This window comes from Armigeres subalbatus, chromosome 2 (genome assembly GCF_024139115.2).
Source record: "Armigeres subalbatus isolate Guangzhou_Male chromosome 2, GZ_Asu_2, whole genome shotgun sequence".
Lineage (NCBI taxonomy): Eukaryota > Metazoa > Arthropoda > Insecta > Diptera > Culicidae > Armigeres > Armigeres subalbatus.
The window spans coordinates 429,614,734-429,639,902 of record NC_085140.1 but is presented as its reverse complement, the minus strand read 5'-3'; the positions used below and the strand labels follow the sequence as shown (position 1 = coordinate 429,639,902).

Genomic DNA, 25,169 nt, shown 5'->3' with positions numbered 1-25,169 from the left:
CGAATCGCGCCGGGGACTAAGACAAGGTGATGGACTTTCGTGCCTGTTGTTCAACATTGCGCTAGAAGGTGTCATGCGGAGAGCCGGGTGTAACAGCCGAGGTACGATTTTCAACAGATCCAGTCAATTTATTTGTTTCGCGGATGACATGGACATTGTCGGCCGAACATTTGCAAAGGTGGCAGAACTGTACACCCGCCTGAAACGTGAAGCAACAAAAGTTGGACTGGTGGTGAATGCGTCAAAGACAAAGTACATGCTTGTGGGCGGAACCGAGCGCGACAGGGCCCGTCTGGGAAGCAGTGTTACGATAGACGGGGATACCTTCGAGGTGGTCGAGGAATTCGTCTACCTCGGATCCTTGCTAACGGCTGACAACAACGTTAGTCGTGAAATACGAAGGCGCATCATCTGTGGAAGTCGGGCCTACTACGGGCTCCAGAAGAAACTGCGATCGAAAAAGATTCGCCGCCGCACCAAATGTGTCATGTACAAGACGTTAATAAGACCGGTAGTCCTCTACGGACATGAAACATGGACAATGCTCGAGGAGGACTTGCAAGCACTCGGAGTATTCGAGAGACGGGTGCTTAGGACCATCTTTGGCGGTGTGCAAGAAGACGGTGTGTGGCGGCGAAGAATGAACCATGAGCTCGCCCAACTCTACGGCGAACCCAGTATCCAGAAGGTAGCTAAAGCCGGAAGGGTACGATGGGCAGGACATGTTGCAAGAATGCCGTACAGCAACCCTGCAAAGATGGTGTTCGCTTCCGATCCGGCAGGTACGAGACGGCGTGGAGCGCAGCGAGCGAGATGGGCAGACCAGGTGCAGAACGACTTGGCGAGCGTGGGGCGTATCCGAGGATGGAGAGATGCGGCCTCAAACCGTGCATTGTGGCGTCAAATTGTTGATTCAGTGTTATCTGTTTAGATGTTAACTAAATAAATGGATGAAGGTTGACATAACAGTGACAAAGTGTAACGTGTTGTTAAAACTACTGTACCCTTTGATCAATCGACGGTCGTCATAGTCCCTGAAAAATAATCTTGCTGTCCACAAGAAAATCATCCTCCCTGTGATCGAAAACGGCATGCCGCTCTGGCAAAGCTGCGCAAAAACACTGGGGTCACTTTTTACTTTGTTCGATTCTATCAATTTTCCAGTGTACATCAGTTTCCACAGAATCTTTAACACCTCCGGATTCATCTTCGATTTTTCGTGGACTTTTTTAGGGTTAACATTTTAACAAATCTTAAGGCCAGAAACTGCCCAAAACAAATCGGGAAAAAGCGACCACAATGTACTCTAAAACCACCATGAACGTCAATTGATTTTTATTATGAAATGTAAGTTGAAGTAAGCCTGAAGTGACTTCGATAATGAATACATTTTGTGAATGATGTTTCCATTGCCACACTTTTTTAATGTATTTATTTAACAGCCCCTTTATCATTGAATTTAAAAAGAGAAAATGTTTCCGAACCGACTCCATCGCTTTTTTCATGTTTTCAGTTGATTGAAGTATCCTTCATTGCTAATTTCGCTCGTTAAAACAGTCGACGCCTCTAATATACATTTGCAGATAATATCATGTTCATATGACCGCCCGTTCTGCAGTCGCCGATAGATAACGCGACGATACACTGCGCTGGCAATGTCTATGGCTCGAATGAATTTGAATTGCTTATTCGCTGAAACAAATTGAAGCTTCATTACGGGGGGAATGGTTATGCATTTCAAGTAGGTACCACCATTGCGAATGCGTTTTGAATTAACCAATTATCGCATTTGCAATTTGCCGGTAATTTGTGATGAGTCGTTTCCAGGAAGAATTGGCTTCTCCCACCAGGCTGGTACTATCGTTGCCCTATGTTTGTGTGTGTGTCGTTCTGTTAGGTTCTGATACGGGGTAAAACAAGTTTATAAGCTTCTCTAAGGTTTATTTACAGCCAACATATTCGATGTTCCTAACCGATAGTGTTTCACTAATCTTGATTTCAGTTTTACATGGTATCACTACAAACAATCTAACTTAATATATTCTGTAGCTCGCTTTCAGCTAGCCTATTTGTATATAATATGCGCATATTTGCTCTTTGTCACTCTGCATTTGTTCTATTCTTTGTATAGAAATTGTCCTAATTTCCCACTCTACAACTAATCCCGATTGTATACAAACAATGTGTGCTTCACTTAAACGCAGGGCTAATAAACTTACCTTTCCCATGGGTCATGTACTCACTATTTATACGTTCGCTTGCGTATGATTTGCAGCAGATTGTGTTGGATCAGCGCGACTGGAATTGTGGCGCAGTTAACTGGCCAAGACAGGGAACCCTTGGGGGTCCTTTCCACCGGGTCGAGAGCTGCCGCTGACGTTAATGGTTCATCGAACGAAACATGGGCTGATATGATGATGATGGCGGCGATTTGCACGTGGGATTACTGCTGGTTGCTGGCGACGAAGGGAAGGGGGAACGTTGGCTTTCCTCAGTTTCATCTGTTGATGCGAAAAGCGGGCCCTCGTAACGTCGTTACCGTCTGGAGCAGCACCAGCAGTAATAGAAGCAACATTTCGCTGCTGGAACGGCTGGCAATGATGTATCGAATGCTTCCTGCCGCGTTGTGGAATGCCCCCGGGGGATGCCGTATCTGATGGCCTGTGGATTGGAAATGGATAGAGAAAGCGGTTCAATTGATTTGGCTTCGACAGGTAATTGAATGATTAAATCTAGATGGTAAATGTTTAATACCGTGAACATAAGATTACTTTTAGTAGGATACTTTTTCTAGAAACACTTTCCAAAAGGTTTTTGAAGTTCTAATGTTTTCTGTTGAGAACTGATCATTATAAAAAACTGCGGAAATATTGTCTCAATGCAGAGGTGGTGATGAACAAAATTAATGCGTTGATGCCTAATTTCCGACTGAGTTCAACTCGTTACTGTTCTATGTGTTCGTTTAATGTACTTTAGTGGCTCTTGTTTTGTATAACCACGAGAAAATTGCAATTTTATTGTTCAATAGCTTCTCACCTACAAATTAAAACTGAAATCAATCTATGATTGTTCAGCACAAATACATTCATGTATTGGAAAAATGCTGCACACTGTACAAAAACAAATATCTTTGAAATAATCCTTAATATTAATTCTGACCCCACTTCAAATATTACTGAGAAAGTTGAAACCCTTGAGCCACCTAAAGCCAAAACCAGAAATTCAATCCATCGCACCCGGAAGCGCCAATTAGTGATTATGCTGAAATCCTCAAACAATCCTTCGCCAAATCGTTTCTAATTAGCCCTTCGAGTGATTCACCTTATCTCCAACTTAGGGTAATTTAAATCCAGTCAGCCATCTCATCGGCTGTCCACCCTCCCGCAGTGACCAACGCGGGGGATCCGTCGCGGAAGGATTTCTGATGGATGAGAAATTAATTGAGGTAAATAGGCGTAATTAATAGCGAACGCACATCGCCAACAGTCGGAAGATGAGCAGCATAAATGAGCTGTTTCAGCATTTGTTACCTCAGTTATAATATCCTGTGTCCTGGCAGCAGCATCGCCAACCGACGAGAACATGGCAGCTGTCCAGTATCCATTATTGTTGGGGTGGAAATTTTCGGACTTGATGGCGGTTGGAAACGAGAAATACGATATCGCTCAGGTCTTGATGCCCACGCCGCGCGGTTCAGCTGCGATACGGCCGTGGTGCAACGGCGGTAGATCACACTCTCGATGGAAGTGCGCCTCCGAGAGTGCCCAGTTGGCCGACTGGAGCAATTAATTAGTAATTTTAAGTAATTTATGAGCTGCAAATCCCGCATCAACATTCCGGCGATACCGCAGACCGGCAAACAAGGTTGTTAACAATGACCGATGAATATTATGGGATGTGCGGATGCTGCGTGCATTCCGGTGCGGCTCTAAATGGGCCCTTCACGCGTTAATGGGGAACAATTGCCTGGCATATGGGCCGAAAACGTTTCTCGGAAGGCGCGGGCCGCGGGATCAGATTTATAGGATAGCGAAGGGGAATCATGACTTGAGTGATAGAGTCGAACGGATTAATGCGTAATCTTGTTACTGGTGTCATATATTCCGTGGGAGGCTAACTTCGGTTTTATAATTTGTCAACGGTACGTGAATCGTTCTATAAATCAATGATTTCGCCAATATGTTGAAAAAAATACAATAATGACAGGAAGGATCTGAAAGACTGATTCTGAACGATGCTCATATCAGTACTATAAAAGGTCGTGATCATCATAATACAGCGCGCAACGCGCCTTTTGAGGTAAACTTCGTCCAAAAGGAAAACTCGGATACAAGGTGTTAAACAGGAATGTCCAAATTCAAGACAGTCACGAAGTTAGGAAAGATTTCAAACGCTAATAGCGTCTTTATCTTTCAATAAATTTTCGAGATTTTCTTATCAATCGATTCAGAAACTCTCCAGCAATTTGCCAAATCCATCGATACTATTGATTATCAACGTTAAACTTTTGAAAATATAATTTCTTTCCAAACCCGGCGAAAAAATCAGAAATAATCAATCCCCTTCATGCATCCCAAACACGGACATCAGATTGATGTGATGTACAACCTTTTGGCCCACTGCTTCGTTTTCCCTGTGTATATATCAAAGGATCCGTGTTTCGCGTACGCACATCAGTAGGGATGAATGACCTTCTGGGTAAATATCCCTCAAAAAACAAACCAGCAACCAGTAGTGCGTGCGTTATTTCAATTTGGGATTTCACAGAGAGTGGATCAGGAGGGAGTAGCGCCGAATCATCGGATGGCAGTCGCGCGGTCGAGTGGTTGCTGTTAGTGAGGCACATAAGTGGAAATAAATCGATTCTTCTCAGGATCACCTCAGATATTTGGGAAGAAAGTCCAGTAGAGAAAGATTATTATCCAATGAGCAACCGCTAGGACTGGAAAAATCTTCAGTGAAAATTAAGTATGATTCTGAGTTCGGTTATGTGCTGTTAGTGATTCAAAATGCGTATTGTTGAGAAAAGTAACAAAAGAAAGTTAATCTTAGACGATCTTTCTTCATAGGACAAAGCATAAGCGTTTGGCGTCGGTAGTGGAACCATGTCGTCAATGTCGGTTCAAGCATCGGCTGTCGGCGGGTAGTTGTTGTAGAAATTTATTCACTAATGTGGCGTCTACAACGATTTTGATGTCATCATCACAAAGTGAAATATTCCCGCAAGACGCTAACTTTGGTTTTGTTTCTGTTAGTTATTTAAAATGAAATCGGTTCCGAGGCAAACTTTATTGACCATACAAAGTTGCCGTTGGCAGTAGAAGTAGGCAGTAGATTGGTTTGGATTGGTTTGGATTGATTTGGATTGGATTTGGATTGGATTTGGATTGGATTTGGATTGGTTTGGTTGGTTTGGATTGGTTTGGATTGGTTTGGATTGGTTTGGATTGGTTTGGTTGGTTTGGATTGGATTTGATTGGTTTGGATTGGTTTGGATTGGTTTGGATTGGTTTGGATTGGTTTGGATTGGTTTGCGTTGGTTGGATTGGTTTGGACTGGTTTGGATTGGTTTGGATTGGTTTGGTTGGTTTGGATTGGTTTGGATTGGTTTGGATTGGTTTGGATTGGTTTGGATTGGTTTGGATTGGTTTGGATTGGTTTGGATTGGTTTGGATTGGTTTGGTTGGTTTGGTTGGTTTGGATTGGTTTGGATTGGTTTGGATTGGTTTGGATTGGTTTGGATTGGTTTGGATTGGTTTGGATTGGTTTGGATTGGTTTGGATTGGTTTGGATTGGTTTGGTTGGTTTGGATTGGTTTGGTTGGTTTGGATTGGTTTGGATTGGTTTTGGATTGGTTTGGATTGGTTTGGATTGGTTTGGATTGGTTTGGTTGGTTTGGATTGGTTTGGATTGGTTTGGATTGGTTTGGATTGGTTTGGTTGGTTTGGATTGGTTTGGATTGGTTTGGATTGGTTTGGATTGGTTTGGATTGGTTTGGATTGGTTTGGTTGGTTTGGATTGGTTTGGTTGGTTTGGATTGGTTTGGATTGGTTTGGTTGGTTTGGTTGGTTTGGATTGGTTTGGATTGGTTTGGATTGGTTTGGATTGGTTTGGATTGGTTTGGATTGGTTTGGATTGGTTTGGATTGGTTTGGTTGGTTTGGATTGGTTTGGATTGGTTTGGATTGGTTTGGTTGGTTTGGATTGGTTTGGATTGGTTTGGATTGGTTTGGATTGGTTTGGTTGGTTTGGATTGGTTTGGATTGGTTTGGATTGGTTTGGATTGGTTTGGATTGGTTTGGATTGGTTTGGATTGGTTTGGTTGGATTTGGATTGGTTTGGATTGGTTTGGATTGGTTTGGATTGGTTTGGATTGGTTTGGATTGGTTTGGATTGGTTTGGATTGGTTTGGTTGGTTTGGATTGGTTTGGATTGGTTTGGATTGGTTTGGGTTGGTTTGGTTGGTTTGGATTGGTTTGGTTGGTTTGGTTTGGATTGGTTTGGTTGGTTTGGATTGGTTTGGATTGGTTTGGATTGGTTTGGATTGGTTTGGATTGGTTTGATTGGTTTGGATTGGTTTGGATTGGTTTGGGTTGGTTTGGATTGGTTTGGATTGGTTTGGATTGGTTTGGTTGGTTTGGTTGGTTTGGATTGGTTTGGATTGGTTTGGTTGGTTTGGTTGGTTTGGATTGGTTTGGATTGGTTTGGTTGGTTTGGATTGGTTTGGTTGGTTTGGATTGGTTTGGATTGGTTTGGATTGGTTTGGATTGGTTTGGTTGGTTTGGATTGGTTTGGATTGGTTTGGATTGGTTTGGATTGGTTTGGATTGGTTGGTTTGGATTGGTTTGGATTGGTTTGGATTGGTTTGGATTGGTTTGGATTGGTTTGGATTGGTTGGTTTGGATTGGTTTGGATTGGTTTGGTTGGTTTGGATTGGTTTGGGTTGGTTTGGATTGGTTTGGATTGGTTTGGATTGGTTTGGATTGGTTTGGATTGGTTTGGATTGGTTTGGACTGGTTTGGATTGGTTTGGATTGGTTTGGATTGGTTTGGTTGGTTTGGATTGGTTTGGATTGGTTTGGATTGGTTTTGGATTGGTTTGGGTTGGTTTGGATTGGTTTGGATTGGTTTGGATTGGTTTGGATTGGTTTGGATTGGTTTGGATTGGTTTGGTTGGTTTGGATTGGTTTGGATTGGTTTGGATTGGTTTGGATTGGTTTGGATTGGTTTGGATTGGTTTGGATTGGTTTGGATTGGTTTGGATTGGTTTGGATTGGTTTGGATTGGTTTGGATTGGTTTGGATTGGTTTGGATTGGTTTGGTTGGTTTGGATTGGTTTGGATTGGTTTGGATTGGTTTGGATTGGTTTGGATTGGTTGGATTGGTTTGGATTGGTTTGGATTGGTTGGTTGGTTTGGTTGGTTTGGATTGGTTTGGATTGGTTTGGTTGGTTTGGTTGGTTTGGATTGGTTTGGTTGGATTGGTTTGGATTGGTTTGGATTGGTTTGGATTGGTTTGGGTTGGTTTGGATTGGTTTGGATTGGTTTGGATTGGTTTGGTTGGTTTGGATTGGTTTGGATTGGTTTGGATTGGTTTGGTTGGTTTGGATTGGTTTGGATTGGTTTGGATTGGTTTGGTTGGTTTGGATTGGTTTGGATTGGTTTGGATTGGTTTGGTTGGTTTGGTTGGTTTGGTTGGTTTGGATTGGTTTGGATTGGTTTGGATTGGTTTGGATTGGTTTGGATTGGTTTGGTTGGTTTGGTTGGTTTGGATTGGTTTGGATTGGTTTGGTTGGTTTGGATTGGTTTGGATTGGTTTGGTTGGTTTGGATTGGTTTGGTTGGTTTGGTGGATTGGTTGGATTGGTTTGGTTGGTTTGGATTGGTTTGGATTGGTTTGGTTGGTTTGGATTGGTTTGGATTGGTTTGGATTGGTTTGGATTGGTTTGGTTGGTTTGGATTGGTTTGGTTGGTTTGGATTGGTTTGGATTGGTTTGGTTGGTTTGGATTGGTTTGGATTGGTTTGGATTGGTTTGGTTGGTTTGGTTGGTTTGGATTGGTTTGGTTGGTTTGGATTGGTTTGGATTGGTTTGGTTGGTTTGGATTGGTTTGGATTGGTTTGGATTGGTTTGGATTGGTTTGGATTGGTTTGGATTGGTTTGGATTGGTTTGGATTGGTTGGATTGGTTTGGATTGGTTTGGATTGGTTTGGTTGGTTTGGGATTGGTTTGGATTGGTTTGGATTGGTTTGGATTGGTTTGGATTGGTTTGGATTGGTTTGGTTGGTTTGGATTGGTTTGGATTGGTTTGGATTGGTTTGGATTGGTTGGATTGGTTTGGATTGGTTTGGTTGGTTTGGATTGGTTTGGATTGGTTTGGATTGGTTTGGTTGGTTTGGATTGGTTTGGGTTGGTTTGGATTGGTTTGGATTGGTTTGGTTGGTTTGGATTGGTTTGGATTGGTTTGGATTGGTTTGGATTGGTTTGGATTGGTTTGGATTGGTTTGGATTGGTTTGGATTGGTTTGGATTGGTTTGGTTGGTTTGGATTGGTTTGGATTGGTTTGGTTGGTTTGGATTGGTTTGGATTGGTTTGGATTGGTTTGGATTGGTTTGGTTGGTTTGGATTGGTTTGGATTGGTTTGGATTGGTTTGGATTGGTTTGGATTGGTTTGGATTGGTTTGGATTGGTTTGGATTGGTTTGGATTGGTTTGGATTGGTTTGGATTGGTTTGGATTGGTTTGGTTGGTTTGGATTGGTTTGGATTGGTTTGGATTGGTTTGGATTGGTTTGGATTGGTTTGGTTGGTTTGGATTGGTTTGGTTGGTTTGGATTGGTTTGGATTGGTTTGGATTGGTTTGGATTGGTTTGGATTGGTTTGGATTGGTTTGGATTGGTTTGGTTGGTTTGGTTGGTTTGGATTGGTTTGGTTGGTTTGGATTGGTTTGGATTGGTTTGGATTGGTTTGGTTGGTTTGGATTGGTTTGGATTGGTTTGGTTGGTTTGGTTTGGTTTGGATTGGTTTGGATTGGTTTGGATTGGTTTGGTTGGTTTGGATTGGTTTGGATTGGTTTGGATTGGTTTGGATTGGTTTGGATTGGTTTGGATTGGTTTGGATTGGTTTGGATTGGTTTGGATTGGTTTGGTTGGTTTGGATTGGTTTGGATTGGTTTGGTTGGTTTGGTTGGTTTGGATTGGTTTGGATTGGTTTGGATTGGTTTGGTTGGTTTGGATTGGTTTGGATTGGTTTGGATTGGTTTGGTTGTTGGTTTGGATTGGTTTGGATTGGTTTGGATTGGTTTGGATTGGATTGGTTTGGATTGGTTTGGATTGGTTTGGATTGGTTTGGATTGGTTTGGATTGGTTTGGATTGGTTTGGTTGGTTTGGATTGGTTTGGTTGGTTTGGATTGGTTTGGATTGGTTTGGATTGGTTTGGTTGGATTGGTTGGATTGGTTTGGTTTGGTTTGGGTTGGTTTGGATTGGTTTGGATTGGTTTGGATTGGTTTGGATTGGTTTGGGATGGTTTGGATTGGTTTGGATTGGATTTGGATTGGATTTGGATTGGATTTGGATTGGATTTGGATTGGATTTGGATTGGATTTGGATTGGATTTGGATTGGATTTGGATTGGATTTGGATTGGATTTGGATTGTGTTACCGGCGGGTAACATTTGTTACTTTTGTTCATTCGAGCGTAAAGATGTTAGTTAGCGTTAGTTACATTGTGCGTAGGAAAGCTTTGTAAACGGTGATTTCAAACCATGCGGTGGGTGGCTGAAACGCAAGCCGCAAAATGAGCTACATCGCCCAGTGAGCGATAATATAGATAAAAGAGGGAAAGGCGGATACATAAAACGCGTCTTTTCTGTGAAGAGATGAGTGCCCTAGCAAGAGGCTGGAGAGACAGCGAAAAAAGAAGGGATAGTAGTCAGCGTTGTGGAATCAACGGGGAGAGTGCTTTCCTTCTCGGAAAATTGGAAGACGTGGCATAGTGAGTTGGTGCAAAGGATTCCCGCAATAAGGACGCCGGAGATTTTCGAGGCCAACCGACCCGCATCATTGTTCGGCCATCCCGTCGCATAGCAGTTCGTAGACTGCCTCCGTGCTCGGCCTCCCACCGGTGGCTCTATAGTCGCTTGCTACCCGTATCACCAGCTGACTTTCCGTCAGACACCTCACCATCCAAGCCACTGCCGACCGAAACGTCGCCCAGTCGTCTGTCGGCGGCATCTTCGCCCGTCTGCATCGCCGCCTAGTGGGCGTATCATTGTCCGGCCGCGTGTCAGCCGCTTTTTCGTTAGGCCGTCCGTCAGCACCATCATTTAGCCTCCAGCCGACCGCCCGTGGCCGTATCATCGTCCAGCCGCGTGCCAGCCGCTGTTTCGTTAGGCCGACCGTTAGCACCATTATTCGGCCTCCAGCCGACCGCCCGTGGCCGTATCATCGTCCAGCCACGTGCCAGCCGCTGTTTCGTTAGACCGTCCGGTAGCACCATTATTCGGCCTCCAGCCGACTGCCAGTGGCCGTATTATCACGCGGCCGCGTGTCAGCCACTTTTCCATCCAGCCGACTTCCAACCGACCGCCTTGGACTGAACCACTGTCTTGCCACCATTGAACGACACCGAAGTCCGCTTCCCTACGAGGCCTGCAGGGGTCATAACCGTCTGATACTGTCGACTGCATCATTGGCCGGATTCCTTCTGGCATCATTTTCGTTCGGCAGCCCGCCGACTACCTCACCGCGTGCTCTATGTTGGGCAGCACAATCGCCCGACCAACCCAGTCGTCACCTTATCGCCACCCACCTGTAAGTTTTTTTTTTGTTGTGTAATAAAAGCCTCCAAATATATTTTTCAGTTTTCTGGATAGGTCCTTTGCGTTCTCGAAAACCTCCCCACACCGGTGACCCTGAGACCCGGAACAAAAGAGGCCTTTTGAGTCCACCCTAGACGGCTGCCGTGGCTAGACCAGCAGCTAGGGGTTTAGGCCAGTTCCCTTCTGGAACTGAGCGGTTCCGGGGCCACAAAATTAGAGTCTTACAATTGGATTTGGATTGGATTTGGATTGGATTTGGATTGGATTTGGATTGGATTTGGATTGGATTTGGATTGGATTTGGATTGGATTTGGATTGGATTTGGATTGGATTTGGATTGGATTTGGATTGGATTTGGATTGGATTTGGATTGGATTTGGATTGGATTTTGATTGGATTTGGATTTACGACCCCTTCTCCGTGTAGCGAAGCTCATGGATTCTAAACTCGATGTTTAGCTACTTGGCGACCGATCTGCGAAGAGTTTCCGTGTTTTCCCCTTTTTAAAGCGCCTTACATTGGAGCTGTTTATGTTAGCTGTAGAGGAGTGCCAGTTGACCCTAGCCTCCGGGGAGAGACGATGGAGAAACGAGAGGACACCTGCTTCGGCGCAGGCAGCCTAAGCGGATGTGGAAGGAAGAAGTTTGGAAGCTATGCGTAGATTTTGGTTGAAGACTGCGAGAGTATGTTGACAAGCTCACAACGTGCTACACAGGTCAGTTCCAGTCCACACAGCAGTCTGCTATCAATCAGCGTTTGACCGAAACGATACCGAGTGGCCCTGTTCGTACTATGCGGTCTTGATACAGTTGTAACAAGGTTGATCCTTGATTTGCTGCCGTCTTTCACCGGTTGAAAATGAGGAACGAAGGTTAGGTGATGGAGACTCCGAGGATCTTGCCGAGTTTCCGCTTTGGGATCGGCTGCACATTAATTTTGAGACTAGGGCCGGAGAGACGATGCCGCCCATTGCAGACATATTCACGGACACTTTTTCCAGCCGACCAACGAGGTCTCACGATAAGCTGCACTAACCTCTGCTTGGGTTCAGATATTCGTTTCCGCCGGAGTGTCTCTGACTACCACAAGTCGGATGTCGTCGTCAGCGTAGACGAAGATGTAGATGTTCTTGAGGATACCATTGAAGACCCCATTTATGACAATCAGAAACAGGGTTACTGCCAGAACAGACCCCTGCGGGACCCTAATCTCCTCTCGGAAGGTCCTGGAGCCGGAATGGCCGATAAAGACCCGGAAGGACCGGCGGGTGAGCAAGTTGTGCACAAAAGCTAGGATGTTGGCCAAAGGCGCTTTGGAATAGGTCTCCTAATCCGGAAAAGTATGAACTAGCCCCATAGCCAGGGCGAAAGGCGTGTTGGTGGAAACCAAGTCTTCTGTCAGACTCAAGTTTTTTACACAGCCTACGGTTAACCAACCACTCGACAACCTTTGATACACAGGGAATCGTCGAGATAGGCTGGTTATCAGCGGCGTCACGGGAAGAGGCGCCACTCGTCGAGAAAAGTTTTATTGGTCCAGGCTTGGTTTACCAGATTGAGGAATACTATTTTGGCGGAAGGGGAAAGGTTTATCAGCATTGGGTTCCCTATTCCATCGGGACCAGAAGACTTACCCTTCATTCTGGCAAGAGCGAAGGAAAGCTCTTCGAACGAAAAGGGCTGGTTTATTGGGGAACCTGGCAAGTCCGGGGGAAGTAGCCATTCACAATGCTAAAAAGAATGCTACCTCGGAGACGGACTCCATTGACTGGGAGGTCTTCACGAAACGGAACAACATCAAAGGGGATCTCCCGGAGGATACCCTATCGCCACGGAATGCCGGACATTTGTACCTACCTTGCAAACCCATTTGTATTTGCGTCCAAGAGAGCGATCCATGGAGGCTGTTGAGATACGGTTGACTTCCTGGAGGGCTTTAATCCAGGGTGTACCATCATTTGTCAACAGTTCCAGGTTGGGCAGGTTGTCCCAAAAGCCGTTAATACACCACTGACCACAAAGTATGACCTCTAATGGGTCGGGGTTGGAAAAGAGGCAGAAATGTTTCCTAGATCCGTACCCGATGCAGGTAGGAGTAGTGATGACGCGCCCCTATTATTCTAATCATGGGGGTTATTAAACTTTTCATGCGAGCTGCAGAGTAAGTTTTCTGATGAGATAATGTTTGGACGCGATTCGGTGCATTCTTATATCAAGAAGGATGCAACTTTCAGCTAAATAGCATTCATAAAACTATTTGTAGCAATTATTTATAAGCCAATCATGGAACTTTGGACCAATTTCTGACGCTGAAAATTCCCATAGCTGACAGAAGATGACAATTGTATAATTTAAACAATGATTGAACATTCCATGGGAAATTCCCCATGGCTTACAGCATAATTGTTAAAAGATCATCTCAATTGCAGCGTTGAGCTTGATTGGCATGATGAAGCTAGTCGAAGCTTAACCCTTCCAGCGTTAGACCTGGCCCGGATTGATTAAACATTCCACCGTTGTGACAAGGCTGCTGCTGCAGCGGACACTGCCCAACCGTATTGACAGCTGTATGACACTTTGAATCGGTCAGAGGGGATGTTGAGCAGGATTAGGGTCATTCGCCAATTCGAGCAGTCCGCGCCCGTCCAGTATGTTGATGTGTTGAAAGCTATATCTCCGTTTTCCTGCCGTTTGCCCAGGAGCCGGTAGAATGTGTCAATCTATGGCGGATTTGTACGAAGCGAAATAAAAATGAAACTTCACAAACGCACATTCTATGGTGATGTGACATCCGACCAGTTGAAAGGTCGAGTGCGGTTGCAACCGGAATGGATCCGTGATGACATGCAAAACTATTTGCGCGCACACACAGACACGTGCAGGTGAGGTTATCCGTGGACAAGCGGCGGCGGCGATATGGCGGCAGCGGTTTTAGCCGGATGATGGTCGGCGTAACCAGCGAAAATCCTGCCCCTCGATGCACTGTGGCCAATTGTGAAATGGATCGCTGGATGGTTGCGGTAGGTATGGGTATTTATTTGCTTGTTTGTTTTATTCAAGTCATCGCATGGAACCGTACGATTATTGTTCAGTTTTCACTTCGACGAGCAACTGAAATGTGTCACTGCCATTGACAGATATGACTGACGACCGCAGAACTCTTGTACGTGTGGCGGTTGCAGAGCTCTTCAAAACTGCACAAAATGGCTTTTGATTGTGGGAGGATTGCTGTTGCCACTCGGCAGCAATTTAATAAAAAAAATACAACCAAACAATTTACCCTTTCTTTTTTTACAGAGCATTTTTTATCTACCTGAAAAAAGAAATTGGGTAGGCACAAAAATCGTCATTGAAGTGCCGCCCACCAGGAATACTGATCTGATATTAAACAGGGTAAGTGCTCCCATATTAGTAACAGTTTGTATACTAATTACAACCGTCGAGAAACCAAATTGAAATTAAATTTAATTACAATATCTCACATCGTATGTACACAGCAATAAATGGAACACGTTTTTAAAACGTTTGAAATTTTAATTAAAACTAAGACTCAAATTGATAAAAACAAAATCATTAAACATATTTATTTTCATTTGCTACTTCTGAACTGTTCATTAGATGCTTACTAGCAGATATATCTGTTTTCTCGACATTGTTTTCCACTCAATTTTTAGCTAAAACAGATGTATCCTTTGAAATTCATTTCACAGCACATAAATTGCATCACATTTTCACTATAATATATTTATATTTAAACAAAACAACTTTCCTATAGTTTGATCCAAAAACGTCTCAAATACCCTTCTCCGTATTTCAAAATACATGGCTTGCAGTATCCCCACGGGTTTACTCGGCAATTGTTAGACCCAGAAATACCTATGCTTCATTGGTATGGTGGCCAAAAACAAATAAGAACGATTAGCAACTATCTCAACAACTGGTGCGATGAGAAGTACACAATCGAAGGCGTTGGATTGCTTACTTTTTGTACTCCTTTTTGATCAATTCATACATTTAGAAGCCGAAAAGAGAGCTCTAAATATCCGACAATGAACGAACCTCTTGGAAGGTGACCGTACAGGTCATCTGAGTATTCTAAATATGATTAGAATAACCCCACTAGTAATAAACAATGAAAACTGGATGGGTAAAAAATATAACTTTGAACTTTTATCCCAGGTAATAAATCCTGGGCATAGTTTTAGGGAAAACGACGGTCCAGATCTAAGATGATACGTTTTCTATACAGACTTCGAGACTGAGCAACCAAGCAGGAGCCGGGGCAGCAATATCAATCTCCATGGGTAAATGGCCTACGTATTTCAAGCTGAAATACAATCTATTTTGGAATGCTCTGCGACGCAAATACAGGCATTCAAATATCTGCATTATGTCGGACAGTCAATGCCTTGAAGTCAGCGATATGCACTTCAAAACACGTCTGGGAATGTATAAATTCTTTGTATTGTTGTAACCAAGTCATTTTATATTGGCTTCCTGGCCACTGTGGAATTGATGGGAGCGAGAGAGCCTATGGATTGGCGAGACTCGGATCATCAAGCAATTTCTGTGGACCAGAACCTTTTGTTGCATTATCCGCGTGTGTTCTGGAAATGACGCTAAAAGCGTGGATAACTTCGAGAATTGAAACAAATTGGAAGTACACTCTTAATGTGAGGTAGTCCAAAAGGTTCATCACACCTTATATTTCTGTAACCCATAAAATCTTAGAGCTTTCCAAAAACGATTTTAGAACATATTCAGGCCTAATAACAGGTCATTGTCAACCTTGTCAGGTCAGTGGCAACCTTCCCACTAAAGAACTGCCTGAAATAAACCACAAGTTGGCTCAGCTGGGGATGTAGACTGTATCTCAGCCCTTCCACTAAATAGCCTTCTAATCCGTGCGATAGCGACTGAAGAACATTATGTTTAACTCTTAGAGCCTTGAAAAAGGCTGTTTGCTTCGGCTAAGTGCAAAAAGTAAAAACGATCTTTTCAAATAACCGCGAATTTCTAGTGATGGTATAAAAAAGACTGAATGCTCTGCGAGCGAATGCACTTTTCTTTTATACTTTATTTTGAATCTTCTCTGCTTCCCAATTGGTGGGCCAATCAGCTAGTGTCTTGTATCCCGCTTCTTTGTCAGCCAAAGCGTCATCATCAACAACGCGTTCGAGAAGGGCTTCTTCTTTTTTACGCTTGTTGCTTGCTGCTGGTGTCTATTTCCTAACGATTATGTGAGAGATTTGGACATCTTATGAATCTTTAAAGGCATGGTCAAGCGAAGTCCTTCGTCCACTTCGCGGTTAAATCAGAAAAATTATCCACTGTTAGTTTTGACGCTATTTATGAAAATCATGCATAAAATTTTATCTCTAGAATATTGGATTTGGCACCCAAGTACATTTTCTATCCCGAAGGATATTGAAAGCATTGATATTGGTCTCTATTATTGGCTCTCTGAAGAACCGTTTGTTTTTTGGACATACATGCTGCATCATGTGGCTTTTCTTCAGCCTGTCTCGTTTCAGCACCGATGCCGGCCGGTCTCGGCTCGACTCTGCTGCTGCTGCCGGTATCTGCTCAGCATTGCTGCTTTGTCGGGTCTGTAGGTGGACTGCTGATGTACTGGCTAGGTTTCGGCTGATGATGGTCGCTTCGATGGTGTCGAGCCGAAAAAGCGGTCGGTGCAGACTTCATTCCCTGCTAAAAGGTGTGAGTGCTGTTCAATCGATGATGCGGTTGCTTCGCTTGTCCCGGTCAGAATGAAAGGAAAAAATCGCGTTGCGCTATTTTATGGCTTCTCGGCAGACCCAGCGGCTGCTCATTCGCTGGTGTCTGCACCAATCAGAACGTGGTAATGGAATGATGCAAGAATTATGCGGTACCCGTATTTATACACAGAGAAAAAACAAATTGGGATTCCAACATTTTCTAATTTCATTTCAAAAGGAAGGAAAAATTGGTATTTTTGAGTGTCAAACCTTTCTATTCAAATACTAAATCAAATGATAGGTTTTTCTCAAATCAAAGTTGTGATTTTTACAGTCAAAACTCTCAGAATAAAAATTGTGAAATTATTAAACAGAATTCAAAATTTTACATTTTCGGCAACACTGACAAAAATAAATATTGAAACTGGCAGCCCGCGACTACCTGTCAGTTACAGAAACAGTTGTAAATAAAACAAATAGAAAATATTCTCATCGTCAATCGATGACCGCCTTTCTGGTGGCGTTTCGCGATTCCCGTGAATTGCTAGAACCAACCAATCCTTTTCCAGGGTGACCTGAAGAAGTGTTCGTTCCGCGCGTGTGTGCTGTCTCAATCCAAAAAGAAGATTACCAGGAGCGCCTGTTTCAGAGCCGTTTTAGGCTGTGAACCATTCCAGCAATTCGTTTAACTTTTAGTTAAAATTTGACAGTTCGATGGTTATTTTCCCATCGTGGTTAAAATTTTACTCCGAAGTCGACCCATTTGAGTTTTGACAGATTCATAGTTATTTGGAACAAAATGGATTTGGCGCCAATTTTCTCGCGAACAAAGTTTAACTATCGAACTGTCAAATCTAACCATGCTCCGGAGCAGGGTTATTTTTAACCACAGAAAAATAACCATCGAACTGTCAAATTTTAACTAAAATTTAAACGAATTGCTGGAATGGTTCACAGCCTTAGTGAGTTCATGTTTTGTGTTGAGTATGAAAGGCCCAGTTTTCTCCGGACCATGGATTTTCATGCTATTCTTCCCGAAACTGCCGTTAGGATTAATCGCTCAACAACATCAAACCATACGAATCGATCCTCAAGAAGCCACCGAAAGCCTCATTCCGCCGTCATCCAGACGTTTACCTTGTGAGCATTCCAGCTACAATTAAATAAATGGCAGTTCTTTCGTCTGTTTTGGGTTTAGAGTACATATTCTATATTGCAGGTTTGTAGTTTATAATTTGCTATTTGTTAAGGGGTCGTACACTTATTACGTAAGCAATTTTTCTGGGGTTTTCGAACCCCCCTCCCCCCATGTAAGATTTTTCTCATACAAATGATTTTTTATTTATATGAAGCGTAAGATATTGACCGACCCCCCCTCCCCCCATAAGTGCTTACGTAATATGTGTACGGCCCCTAAGCCCCAAACGCAATACAACGGAACGGCGACGGAAACGGAAAATTTGACAGTTAGTCCATATATTTTCTGTCAAATTTTCCGTTTCCGTCGCCGTTCCGTTGTTTTGCGTTTGGGGCTTTAGTGATAACGAAACTAAGGATTATGATTATTTTTCAGTACCAAGACGGAACGAAAGTGCACAATTTGGCCTCCACGGATTGAGGCAACGACGGCGGTATGAATGATTTGGCACTGAAATTTAAACGCAACATTATGACACCCCGGAACCCATTGAGGAATCTGCAGATGCTACCGGCTGATGTATACAACTATAGTTAACTTCGTGTCCCGATGGTAACTGAAATCAGCATTGGTGTGTGCACGATTTGGTCGATTGGGATAAGTAACAATGACACAAAAATAATCTGGTAAGTTAGTAAAACTTTGTGTTTGTGATGAACCGTTCGAATGACTTGAATGAATGACGAATGATTTTTTTCTTTCTATCAGGTGCGTCAATAGGAATGATAAAAGACGAGAACCAGAAGAGTATCTTGTTGAGCAAAATTTAACCAGATGCCGGAAAATGTGTAACATCGTGGCTTTATCAACACAAAGAGCAGCAGCAACGATATAAACGCCTCCGGAATAAGACGCCAAATCAAAACATAACCGTTGAAATATCCGCTAATTTGATATGTAAGGAATTAAATTCTGAAAAAAAATAAATAAACAACGAAACAAAATAATAAATTTCGACAATATTTGAAATTTTATTTTGACAATTTTAACTGAAATTGAAAATACAACGACTTGTTATTTTGAAAGAATCACTAGTTGATTAGAATGGAAAAAAACACAGCTCCTGTCAAAGTTCTACATGAAACAACATTTTGCACATTGTAGATTTAACAATCCTAAACTTTCTACTGAAAATCACTAACTCATTTTCTTAATTTTACCAACGTTTCTTTTACTTTTACCAACGATTTTTTTTTGTGTGTAGGTTCCCTTGATCTCAATGTTTTTCATTGAAAACAGTTTCATGCCTATTGAAACAAGTTTTTCGTGTCTTATCAAGCATGGACATGGAAGGCATACTTGAAATCTGTCGATTGAGGGGCTTACCGCAGAAATTCGTTCACTGAGACGAACGCTATTAAAGTTTAAAATCTTTCAACACAGCGTAACGCGGTCGATTTGAATATTTTGAAATGACACCCAGTATAGTAAAGAGACGTAAGTCCTACGTCAAAACTGATCGCAGTGATAATAATACCCAACACGGAAAAAAAACAAAAAATCCTCAAGGGTTGCCGGCTATTTAAAAAATGCTTGAATGTGAAATTCAACATTTATGTTTGCAAAATACGAGGTATCAAAGAGATACATATATTATGACAAACATAAAATTGAACTAATAAGTTGGGAAACTGCAACAAAAGCTGTAATTTGTGTTTCTAATAATATTTAAATTGTTCTTACACAAATTCAAAACATTGAAGAACTCGTCATCACTGCAAACCATATCCCTACGTATGCACACGAGTAATGGTGTGCGTATTTTATGTTGGAAATAGTATTATTGAAATAGGTACAGGCGTAGGATTAACATGCTTTGAATGTTATTGTAATGGGTGGATGGTGGTGATTATGTTTTTCAGTGTAATACTTCAAAAATGTGATATTAATTTCATATCTGATGCCACCAAATTGTTTTCAATTAAAATTTATGTGAGCTGAGCATAATTATTCTCATGGTTCTTGACTATTGGGCAGTGGTGGAAATCTGTGAACCTTGCTCACAAAACGAGAAGTAGGCAATTCAAAATACTCGCGAACACTTGTTTTCCCTTTTCTTGCCTACATACTACTCGCAGAGAAAACAGAAAAAACGAACCCCGAAAAATGCTCATGAAGCTTCGCGAGTCATTCGGATTAATTTGCAAAATGTCATGTCACGGAACATGTTTATCACGGATGTTCGAGGTGTTCGAGCAAGAACACCTTTGTTTATAGTTATTGTGTTTATCATAAGTAAAATTTATCCATTGTATTCGAAATAACCACAAATACTCGCGACCGTGATTTTTACTCCCGAACAAAATACTGCCCTTCACGCTAACTTTCACTTATTCAGTGACTGAGTAAAATTGTATTGCCTCTCTTTTCTTCTCACGGAAATTTTACTCAGTTTCCGCCAAAAGCAGGACAATTCATAGCTATGAGTAGTCCCGCTTTTGACGGAAACTGAGTAAAATTTCCATGAGAAAAAAAGAGATAGCAATACAATTTTACTCAGTCTCTGAGTAAGTGAAAGTTAGAGTGTTCTTTTTTACATTGATCTGCCCGTACTCGCGAACAAAGCAAGGACCAGAAAAATGCAGGCAGTAGGTTCGCGCGAGTGTGGCATTTTTGTAGGCCCAATTACACTCTTTTCTTACTCGTGAAGCGAGTATTTCCACCACTGCTATTGGGTAAGAAATCAATGTATTTCATGTGCACATTGCCTTATTGCTATTGCTATAGGAACAGATACCCTATAAAAGAACTAAATTATTTTAACATACTGTAGCGATCCTTTTGAAGCTTCACTAGTTTGTTTTCACTAATTATGTCAGACTCTGAAAATTACGCTAGTCTAAGTTGAACCGAAAGGCTATCGTATCACTCCGAAAACGGACATTTGATAAGAAATAAGAGTCCCGGAGAACTATGGTGTTATATACCAATCGACTCATCTTGGCGAGCGAGCGTTTTTTTGAACCGGTTCGTAAGAAAAAGTGTTCCAACCACGGCTCTCTAAATTTGAGCCGCGGCTCTCAAATGAACCGCGGCTCAAATAACAAAAACTGTGTTACTCAATTAGCTGCTTAATTTTTACATTTTCAGTTTGTTTGTTCAGGAGCCAGAATATATTACCTCAATTTTTTACATACTCCTTAGCATTTTCTGGCCTTGAAATGAATGAGCTGGTAGCGCAGTCGGTATTTCTAGATCCTCGGTTTAAAAACAGGGATTTGGAGATGACAAGCATATCAATCAATAATTGGCCTTTCCCGTCAAAATTGTATCTTGTATTTTTGTTTCAGTCAGTTCTATGACTCTTTTCCGGTCAACTTCCCCAACGAACCCATTTTTTTAAGTCTCTAGTTATTCCAAAAATCGAAAACAAAAACTGAAAACTCAAAGGTGCAGCCCAATCGGGTTGTACGCAAAGGTGACGTAGGACTACGTAGCTATACGAAATGGATAGTATTTGCCATAATAATTTGTGTCATGAAGTCGAATAGTTGCCCCCATTTGGATGGACTTTGAGTCTCTAACTCTAACCATGGAATTAACATGACTCATCGGCCGCATCTACGCTGAAGCCACTCGACTGGCTTTCAGTGGAGGATATCACAACCTTAGAAGACACCATCCTCAAAAATGTCCGAAATAAAAGAGAAATAAGCAGAATCAGAAGTGGCACGAAACCACACGCAAATATATTGTTTTTGCAACGTTTGGTTTTCGCCCGCGATGGGAACGTACGTGGCAAAGTGAAGAGAACTTCAAGAATTAATTACACATAGTTCTTTTCAGGAAACTATTTATCCAAGAAGAGGTATTGGCGTCTTCATCGATTTGGCTGTCATTGGCGGAAAGTGAAATTTTCTGGCAAGATTATTTGGTTATGTTTCTGTTAGTCATTAGAATTGAAATCACTTTTCTCCGAGCCATCATTTTATACAAAAGAAGGTTAATCCGATCAAATCGAGATAAACTTTCCCCAAAGTGCAAAACTTAATCGTTTTGCGCCGTCAGAAAGCTTCTCTTTGGTAGCAGAATCACAAGCGCTTGATTGAAAGGATGATGCAATAAATTTGTTGAATGGATGTAATCACTAACAGCACCTAAGCCACCACGCCAAACCCGATGTCACGGAAACAGTCCATTTTCGCAATTAACTCTTTCTTTCCATAAAATGCTGGTCCTGAGAAGAACCAATTTTCTTTTCCCAATAACTAAATGCATCCAAACTAACTGCGTTGAAACTGTCCGACCACCACTTGATGATTTTTCGCTAAGCCTCCAAAATTTGGAATAAATTTTCAGCATTGCCACACTGCCACCCACTCTTTCATGCTGCTGTGTCCGCTCCGCTGCATCGAATGTCGAACCGCTCTCTGTGGAATCCCGATTAAAATGGCTCGCGCGCGCCGAACAGCAGCTTTCTTGTATTTAATAAATTAAGCCCGTTAACCCCGCCCCTTTGTGACTGATATGGGTGTAATGCTAATGGATGCTAATGGAATTACTTCATTAGATATAAGAAAACTGTTTTTCGGCGCGCGCGAGCCATTTCGATCGGGATTCCGCAGACAACGGACCGTTCGGAGAATGACAAATTCTTAGAATTCTATGCAGTTTTCTCGCAAGCTTCTAAATTTGGTTATGAGATGTTGGTTATCTAAGATGCGTATTGTTGCGAAGAATAACAACAGAAATTTGACTCAAGACGAAGTTTCTTCATATTACCAAACATTATCTCTTGGCATCTGTCTGTCCGAGCGACTTTCACCGATGGGTGGTTGCTGTAGAAAGTTTCCACTGAGGCGGCGTCTTCATTGATTTTATATAAAAGCCACCATTTTATACAAAAGAAGTTTGTTTCGACTATCCGAAATAACATTTTTTCCAAGTGCAAAACTCAATCGTAAATAGCGAATTTGATAGCGCGTCGGAGGGAGATGATGTAGTGAATTTTAATGGACGGAATCACTAACAGCAGCCAAACTACCACGACAAACCCGATGCCACCGAAACAGTCCATTTTCGCAATAAACTCTTTCTTTTTATAAAATGTTGGTCCTGAGAAGAACCAATTTTCTTTTCCCAATGTTTTTTTCCAACTAACTGACACCACAATTTGTAATAAATTTTCAGCATCGGCACTGGCGGTGCGGGATCGCCACAGTGCTATTTTTATGGTAAACCTTTTCTTCATATGAAATCCTGGTTCGTTGAGGTTGAATGATCTGCAGCAACACATCGAGCACCACCACCAATGCGATGGATTTTCTTTGAAAATGTTATTGGCGCCTCCGTGATGCTGTGTCCGCTCCGCTGCGATCGCTTTGATGCGTCTGCTCTGCGTAAAATCTTGTTCAAACTGAGGATTAGATCCAAACCCGCAAGTGATTGATTTTTGATGTTTTGATGTCTATGTACGTGACTAGTTAGTTTACCTATTTCTAAACTTTTTTTAAATAACCAGTAATTTCAAATAAATACAAAGAAGCGTTGACTCATCCTTGATCGAATGGTCCAAAAAAATTGAAAATCCATTGAGAAACGGCTTAGATATTAAAGTTTAAAGTCTATCATATTTTCGTGACGGTCACCGATTTTCGCAATCGTAAAGTGTACCCCAATATAGAAAACACAGACGTAGTCCTACGTCAAAAAGTGCTGCACTTGTGAACCTAGGATAGGATGTGCCAACAAGTCATAAAAAATCGTACTGATTTTCTGTCATTATCGTACCGGGTGAAAATGACAATCGATTACTTGGATTGGCGATGGCATATTTTCAGAAGGCTAGTTTATTGTTAACTTGGCCGTGTTGCTAGTGCATAAAATTGATGTTCTTAAAAACATGCAAAAATTTTTTTATTTATTTTTGTGTAAAATTAAGTTATGCTGGACTGTAAATGATATATACATGATTCTCAAAGGTTATGCTAAATCAAAATACTCTATTTGAAGTATCATTGACTACATTTTAACCATTTTCACTTTGAAACTTAATTCCACGTAAAAGCCCTTTTACGACGAATGATGGAGAAATGAACTAAAAAGCATCAAATTTAATAACAAATTACTTGGCGGATTTTGCATAAAAATTATTTGGAAGCACTGGCCACCACATCGTCGAATCAACCGACTGAAGAAACAACAAGGCAGTCAAAATTGAATTGTCACATCCTATCCTAGGTGTGAACCGGCCTGATGTTGGTTTAAAATCGGGCGCATGTTAGGCACTTTTTTTATTTTTTGTTTCAAATTTTATAGTTAGTTAAAGTTAAAGAGAAAGATATAGGTTCTTTGGGAAAGTTGACCTTAAAAAAATGAAGAATCGATTGAGTAAAAACATTTTTTTAACGATAAAGGTCAATTCAAAAACAGGTTCTGTCAAAGCTCAGTTGCCCTTATGAGTTTGACGAGCACATCAGTATGCTTCGAGATCATATGATCCATCCAGTGGCGTAGCCACGGGGGTGGTTTTGGACATAAAATCCCCCAGAGACAAAATTTTTAAAAGAAACTTTTTAAAAGAAAAGAAACTAGAACTAATATGCTGAATTGCTGACCAATGCTGGCTGCAGATCGAAAATCCGTTGGGTATACGCAGAGATATGGCCATGTTCGTAAACTTGGTACGGGATTGGCCATACACCCTGAAAAATGTCACTTTTACTTTCTCAACTTCGTCGTACATAAAAGAAGGAAAGGCAAAAACTGTAAGCAGTACTCCATAATTGCTCTTCAAAGTGCGTGGACATATGTAGTTTCTCAAACAAACGAAAAAAAATCATACATTCCTGAACATTTATGTCTCGTATTTTTTGCCAGAATACGTATTTTTGGAAAAGGATTCAGAATATATAAAAATTTCATTTTGCCCAAAAATGTTACATATGCACAGGGCCGGATTTATTGAGGGGCCGGGGGGGCGTGGCCCCGGGCCCCCACAAATCTTATGTACCACAACCAACCTTTTTTGTACATTTTGGGGCCCCCACATACCGTCGGCCCCGGGGCCCCCTTCCGGCTAAATCCGGCCCTGCATATGCAGTTTCTCAAACAAACGGTTCAATTGACACAGAACACTCTTCTTCTTTTTCTTCTTCTGTAGCTCTATATTTCAACTGGAACTTGGCCTGTTTGTTAATTACGATGATTTAGATCACACAAATGAGGTCTCCAGTTAGCATTGCGAGCAAAGGCTTAGGATTTCCAATCCGGGGATTGATTCTTATTCAAAATTGTTAGAAAATCTAACAACCGTTGGTTTGGTGTACATACTCATGCAGTGGTGGGCATAGAAAAGCTCCCAATTAATGACTGACGAAATGTTAATAGAGTACTTAGTTAAAAAGCATAGAAGAAGATCACAGTATACCTCAACTAAAATAATGCCCTAGTCTCATCGATTCTTCGAGCTATCCTTTGATGCTATCATGCGTGTGAATTT

At 41.9% G+C, this 25,169-nt stretch overlaps 1 protein-coding gene across 1 annotated transcript in view; it reads right to left on the bottom strand.

Moving 5' to 3' along the window:
• Positions 1-476: 476 nt before the first annotated feature.
• LOC134213554 (lachesin) overlaps positions 477-25,169 on the bottom strand; it is a 608,862-nt gene continuing 584,169 nt past the window's right edge. The window contains exon 12 of the mRNA XM_062692704.1: positions 477-2,661. Within this exon, the coding sequence (XP_062548688.1) occupies positions 2,498-2,661 (164 nt within the window). The 3' untranslated portion in view covers positions 477-2,497. The remainder of the gene's footprint in view (positions 2,662-25,169) is intronic.